Source organism: Chelonoidis abingdonii, chromosome 6 (assembly GCF_003597395.2).
Source record: "Chelonoidis abingdonii isolate Lonesome George chromosome 6, CheloAbing_2.0, whole genome shotgun sequence".
In the NCBI taxonomy this organism is placed as follows: domain Eukaryota; kingdom Metazoa; phylum Chordata; order Testudines; family Testudinidae; genus Chelonoidis; species Chelonoidis abingdonii.
Window position 1 is genome coordinate 98259151 of NC_133774.1, and position 7293 is coordinate 98266443.

The 7293-nt window shown below is 49.2% G+C and overlaps 1 protein-coding gene across 2 annotated transcripts in view; it reads left to right on the forward strand.

The window, feature by feature from the left end:
- Window positions 1–1165: 1165 nt before the first annotated feature.
- SMC5 (structural maintenance of chromosomes 5) overlaps window positions 1166–7293 on the forward strand; it is a 98127-nt gene continuing 91999 nt past the window's right edge. Inside the window, exon 1 of one of the 2 annotated variants that reach the window (XM_032798162.2) lies at window positions 1166–1343. In XM_032798162.2, coding sequence (XP_032654053.1) covers window positions 1177–1343 — 167 coding nt within the window. In that variant the 5' untranslated portion in view covers window positions 1166–1176. The remainder of the gene's footprint in view (window positions 1344–7293) is intronic. The other variant, XM_032798163.2, reaches the window with a different exon arrangement.

Consider the following 7293-nt stretch of genomic DNA (forward strand, 5'->3'; position numbering starts at 1 on the left):
AGTTATCACTATCGATTTTAGCGCTACTCCTCTCGTTTGGGAGAAGTTCCGAAATCGATTTAAGGAGGCGGTAAAATCGATATTAATGACGACGTCATGTGAACGGATACAGCGTTAAATCGGTATATCGGCCATTAAACTGATTTAAAGTTGCAGTGTAGACCTGGCCATAGTCTTTAGAAGTCTAGCATTTTTATACACCACTTACAACATTGTCCACAGGTGTCAGCCCCGTGACGTGACCGTAACTGACCACCTCCACCGAAGCAGCATCGGACAAGCGGTGCAGCAGTCTGCAGGGGCCTGTCCTGGCACACTGCACAGCAGTGAGGGCTGCTGCTGCCGCCCCCGCCACTTTAATCCAGAAACCCAGTGTCCGAGACCGGTCTAGGCAGTTTCAGGCTTGCCTCATGCCCCTGGGTGAAGGCAGCTGGTGGGGTGAGCAATTGCCCTCCTTCCCCAGCCCGAAAGGCTGCTTAGCGCATGGGGCAATCAGCCCCGCCAGGGAAAACAGAGACCGCCTCTCACCCCAAACCAGAGAGCAGCAGCCCTCAGAGAAAGGGTCGGGTAGGGATCTCAAGAGAACTACGTGTCCCAGCATGCAATGCTCCGCTGGTCACAGGGAACGGCTGTGCCCGCTTGCCGCGCTGCGTGCTGGGCAATGTAGTCTTTGATGGCTGCACAGCAGGCTGCGACGAGTGTGCAGTTTTCATGTAAGGTGGGAGACAAACCTCTGTGATTCCGTCGTATGCAAATGAGACGCGCCGTCTACGCGGAGACAAGGGTTCAAGTTGGGACGCTATTACCCTGCCCCCGCCCCCGCAATCACCATATAAAATCCTAAAAGAGAAGCCCTATCAGAGAGCCCACAACAACTAACGTCACAAATGCACCACGTGCCCTCGCCGGCTGTGTGAAGGCTCCTCCCATCGGTCTCGCGCGAACGGACCTTTCATACTGAACTGAAAGTCATGAATTGGCCCCACCCCTCCATCCCTCTACCAGTGACGTTTCACGTGACGCCTGGTGTTTCATCAGCCAATGGACTATGCCTCTCCCCTTCCGTCGCACTCTGTCTACCAATAGGAATAGGGCGCGAGTGTCGGACTCGTTTTCATCTTAACGGCGCGCGACAAAAGTTTCAGGTGGTGGGCGGCGCTTCAGGTTGGCGCAAAGATGGCGGTCCCAGGCAAACGGAAACTCGGGGCAGCCACTAGCGACAACGGTGCCGGGTGGAGTAAGCGGGGGTCAGGGGCTGCCGGGCCAGAGGGAAGCGGCCGGGGGCAGCCGCAGTCGCTCTTCGTGGAGGGCTCTATAGTCAAGGTCACTATGGAGAATTTCCTGTGAGTGCGGCGCCCTCTGCACCGGGGCGAGGGGAGGCGGCAGGAGAGAGCGAGGTGGGGGGGGGCGACTCGTACTGAGGGACTGCGGCCGCAGTGCGAGTCCCCCTCGCCGTTGGCTGGGCCGTGAGGACGGGGGTATTTGGCACTCGGCTAAGGGCCCAGCTCCGGGAGTCAGGGGATCACGCCAGGCTTGGCCGGCCCGGCCTGGGTCGCAAACGGGACTGTCCCGTTGTCAGGCCGCCCCTGCTGTCACGTGCGATAGTGGGAGGGAGCCCGGCTCCGGTGTGGGGACGCGAGGGCCTGCTCCCCAGACGTGTGAGCAGAGCTGGCCGGTGCAGCTTCTCCCTTCTTCTCCCCCTCCTCACCCCTGGGGCTCTAACTGCTGGTTTTCTGGCTACTGGGGCCGGCCTAGTTCCTCGCACTAGCAACCTTTCAGAAGTGATGTGCGGAGTCTTCATTTATTCCCTCTAATTTAAGATTCTGCATGCCAGTAATACATTTTAACGTTTTTAGAAGGTCCTTTTCTATAAGTCTCTCTCTATATAAATAACTAAACTATTGTTGTATGCAAATACGTTTTTTTAAATGTTTAGGAAGCTTCATTTAAAATTCAGAGACCCTGGTACCCGTTGCCAGGACCTGGGCAGTGAGAGTGCCACTGAAAATCAGCTCGTGTGCCGCAGGTTGCCTATCTCTGTACGAGGCTAGAGTGGCTGGATGTTGGCCGTCTTTAAAACTGTGGCAGCGTGTGTGTCACTGGCTGTACCTTCAGTGTTGGACAGCGCCTGACCGTCATTCACAAATGGCTTGGGCAAGGTGCCATGTACTGGCTAGCTTCTGTTGTGTCCTTCCCAGGTCCTTTTGTGTTCCACACCTCCAAGAAAAACTATTCTAGCGTTATGGCTGGGGCCTGAAACCTTAAACATGTAAATGTAAAGGCAACACTAATGTCGTCTTGACTCTACAGGCAGACTGGGAAACAACTGCTTTTGGAGGTGTGGACTGCCCTATGTATCACAATAGATTAACACTGACTCCTAAAGTATGGCAGTTTAAGCCTCAGCATGAAGTAGTCAACTGCTGATCATTTAAAGAAGAAATATTTAGGCTATTTGTCTACTCCACAGGCTGTCTCCCACTCCTTCAGGTGCCAAAAGCCCCAGCAGCGAAATCCTTTAGGCAAAGTTTGCTTTACAGACTACTGTCTGTATAACTTGCAGTCTAACCCCCTGGGTAGACAGTGCTGTGTTGACAGGAGAGCTTCTCCCACTGACATAGCTGCTGCCCCTCGGGGAGGTGGACAAACTACACCAACAAGAGAAGCTCTCTCGATGACATAGTAGTGTCTGCAGTGAAGTGGTACGGTGGCGCAGCTGTACCACTGTACATGAAGACAAGCCATTACTTATATCCCTGAGCACTTCTACAGTGCGGTTAAGTGTTGTCAGTAAAATCTCTGCCATTTGGAAAATTGAAAATGAATGGACAGTAGAAGATACTGAGTTTTAATGTAAAATAAATGGCACAGGAGGTACAATACTGACTGTACTAATTGTATTAATTATTTGTAGTGCATTAGCACTTAGGGACTCCAGTAATAGATCATGACTTCACTGTGCTAGGCGCTGTACAAACATGTAACAAAACCATTGTCTCTACCCCAAAGAGCTCTTTAATATTAGTTTTAATTAAAATGCTCACATTTTGTAACTAAATGAATTTATCACAAATTTCATATTGTACTGGAAATTTCAGTCTACTGACAGAAGCCGGGAACTATACTGCAGATCTTAGATCTGGCTTGCTGTGGTATCACACAGGCCTTTAGTACAGGTTATGCCTTCTAAGGGTATGGCTACACTGCAGGATTATTCCGATTTTACATAAACCGGTTTTGTAAAACAGATTGTATAAAGTCGAGTGCACGCGGCCACACAAAGCACAATAATTTGGCGGTGTGCATCCATGTACCGAGGCTAGCGTTAATTTCTGGAGCTTTGCACTGCGGGTAGCTATCCCGTAGCTATCCCATAGTTCCCGCAGTCTCCCCCTCCCATTGGAATTCTGGGTTGAGATCACAATGCATGATGGTGCAAAAACAGACAGCGTCGCGGGTGAATTCTGGGTGAAAATGTTCGTACTCATTCCCTTCCTCCATGAAAGCAACGGCAGACAATCATTTTGCCACCCTTTTTCCCTGGATTGCCACTGTGCAATTGCTAAGGCATAAGCGCAAACAAATCGATCCATTTTACTTTGTCACTGTCACCGTATGTGTACTGATGCTGCTGACAGAGGCGGTACTGCGGTGCTGCACAGCAGCAATTCATTTGCCTTTGCAAGGTAGAGAGACGGTTACCATCCCTATTGTACCATTGCCATGTCATTGTAAATTGGCGATGAGAGGTAAACGGTTTAATCAGTCGTTCTGTACTGTCTGCTGCTGTCATGGCTGCTCCTGGCTGGCCTCGCTGAGGTCGGCCGGGGGCGTATGGACAAAAATGGGATGACTCCCCAGGTCATTCCCTCCTTTATGTTTATCTAAAAAATGTCAGTCCTCCCTAGAAATTGGGGCAAGTGCACTAGAGAGCCAGTGTACCATGAGCACACGCCGCTCCTGTCAGATCCCACAGAAATGATGAGCTGCATGCCATTCTAGGGGGTGCCCCTGCAACAACCCCTACCATTGCGCTTCCCACCTTCCCCCAACCCTCCTGGGCTACTGTTGCAGTGTCCCCCCATTTGTGTGATGAAGTAATAAAGAATGCAGGAATAAGAAACACTGACTTCTTAGTGAGATAAAATGAGGGGAGGCAGCTTCCAGCTGCATGATAGTCCAGGCAGTACAGAATCTTTCTTTAGAGGTGGGGGGGCGTTTGATGGAACTCAGCCCCCAGTGCTATCATGAAGACGGTCACCAGCCGTTCTGTACCATCTGCCGGAAATGACCCGGAGTCATTCCTGTTTTACCAGAGCTAGGCCAGGAAGCACTCACAGGGTGATGATGACGGCTATTCAGTCATTTGTACTGTACTGTCTGCCACCGGGGAGGGGATGGAGAGGGTACTGCTATTGCGTGCCGCACACCTACCAGCAGCATGCAGTAGAACATAGCGTGACACTAGATTTTTTTCCCTTTTCTTTCACAGGGGAATGGAGGGTAAATTGACAAGATAAACCTGAACCACACACGGAGCACCACAAAAAGAGAGAGAACTGGCTTTTTGGAGTGTGGATGCCCTATGTATCACATATATTAACCTCTGACCTAATATGGCCAGTTTAACTCAGCATGAAGTAGTCAGCTGCTGATACATTTAAAGAAGAAATATTTAAGGCCTATGTGTCTACTCCACAGGCTGTCTCGCACTCTTGCAGGTGCCAAAGCCCCAGCAGCGAAATTCTTTAGGGCAAAGTTTGCTTTACAGACTACTGTTGTATACTTGCAGTCTAACCCTGGGGTAACAGTGCTGGTTTGACAGAGAGGCTTCTCCCACATGACATAGGCTGGCTGCCCTCGGGAGGTGGACAAACTACCCAACAGAGAAGCTCTCTCGATGAAGTAGTAGTGTCTGCAGTGAGTGGTAACGGTGCGCAGCTGCTACGCACTGTACATGAAGACAAGCCATTATCTTATATTCCTGAGCACTTCTAAGTGCGGTTTAGTGTTGTCAGTAACATCTCTGCCTTTGAAAATTGAACAATGAACTGGACCAGCTAGAAGATATGGAGTTTTAATGTAAAATAAATGGCCAGGAGGTACATAAATACGGACTGTAACTAATGTTATTAATATTTGTAGTGCATTAGCATTAGGGACTACCATAAAGATCATGACTTTCCAGCTGTGGCTAGGCGCTGGTAACAAACATGTACAAAACCCGTTGTCTCTACCGACCAATTGAGCTCTTTAATATTCAGTTTTAATGTTAAAGAATGCTCGAATTTTGGTAACTAAGAGTGAATTACACAATTTCATATTGTACGGAAATTGTGTCAGTCTATGCAGACAGAAGCCGGGAACTATAACTGCAGATTAGATCTGCTGTGCTGTGGCATAATGCACAAGGCTTGTACAGGTTATGCCTTCTAAGGATGGGTACACTGAGGATTATTCCCGATTTTGACATAAAGCCTGCTTGTGTAAAACAGATCTGGTATAAAGTCGAGTTGCACGCCGCACACAAAGACTTATAATGGGCGTGTGGAGCAGTCATTACCATGGTACACCGCAGGGTTACTAGCGGTAATTTCTGAGGAACCTGCTACTGCGCGGTAGTCTATCATCCCTGTAGCTATCGCATAGTTTTCCACTGTTTTACGCAGTCTCCCCGCCATTGGATGTCTGGATTTGCAGATCACAATGCCATGATGTGAATTCCGACAAAACAGCGTCGGAGGGTGATTCTGGTAACACTGGTGTACTACTATCCTGACTCCTTCCATGAAACAACGTGCAGCAAATCTAATACTTGATACACTCTTATATCCTCTGATTGCCTGCAGTATTCTTATAGTTCATGGACTAACTAATCGAAGTCATTTTTACCTTTGTCACTGCACCTGTATGGAGTGTAAGCTGATGTTGTGGGCCCCCCAATACGGCTGCTAGCGAAGCGTACATGCGGTGCTCGCATTCAGAGCATTCATTGTGCCTTTGTCAAGGTTAAGCAGAGACGGTTACCATACCCTATGATATGCCGTTTGCATCATGTAATTTGGCATGGAAATAGTCGCGTGTGGCAGGTTCTATCAATCGTTATCTGTACTTTCTGCATGGCTGTCATGGCGCTCCTGCTAGTGCCTTCTGGCAGGTCGGCCAAATCGGGTCGGTATTATGGACATAAAATGGGAATGTTCATCCCGAGCAGGTCATCCCTCACTTATAGGATTTTATTAGAAAAATAAGTCAGTCCTGCCTAGAAATGGGGCAGTGCACTAGAAGCCAGTGTATGCCAGTGACAGCCCGCTCCCGTCAGATCCCCACAGAAATGCACTGAGGCGCACGATGCAATTTTCTAGGGTGTGCCCATGAACAACGCGCCACCATTGGCTTCCCACTTCCCTCCAACCCTCTGCGGCTACTGTCAGGTCCCCTCCATTGTTTAGGATAAGGTAATAGAAATTCAGAAGTAAGAAACACTGACTTCTTCGTGAGATAAAATGAAAGGGGAGGCAGCTTCCAGCTGCTAATGAGAGTCCAGCAAGTACGAATCTTTTCTTTAAGGTGGGGAGGAGGCGTTGGATGAACTCAGCCCCTCAGTTGCCTATCATGGAAGAACGGTCACACAGCCGTTCTGTACACACTGCCGGGAATACACCGGAGTCATTCCTTGTTTTTACCGGGAGGCTAAGCCAGGAGCACTACAGGGCTGAATCGATCGAGCTATCAGTCATTTTGTACTGTACCTGTCTGCCACAGGTGGGAGGGGATGGAAGAGGGTACTGCTATTCAATGCCGCAGCCTACCAGCAGCATGCAGTAGACATACGGCTGACAACTAGATTTTTTTCCCTTTTCTTTCACAGTGGGAGACAAGGAGGGGTAAATTGACAAGATATAACCCTGAACCACCCCGACAATTGTATTGACCCTGGAGACATTGGAGCCTCAAGCCAAGAATGCAAATCTTTTGGAGACTCGGGGACGGTGGGATAGTACCCCTCCCCTCCCTCCAGAGTGTCCCGTTTTCTTTGGCTTTTCCATTACCGTTGTCACACACACTGTGCGTGTGACCTGTATCATAGCCTGGAGAATTTTTTCAAATGCTTTGTTGCATTTGCCTTCTGTAACGTAGTTGTGATTGAACAGATTGTCTTCCCCATACACGCGATCAATCCAGATCTCCGTACAGTCCCATTTGAGTCTTTGGGATTTGGCACTGCATCACAACCCGTGCTGATATCAGATGCTCCGTGCTGGAAAACAAAGAAATTCAAAAAGTTTGTGT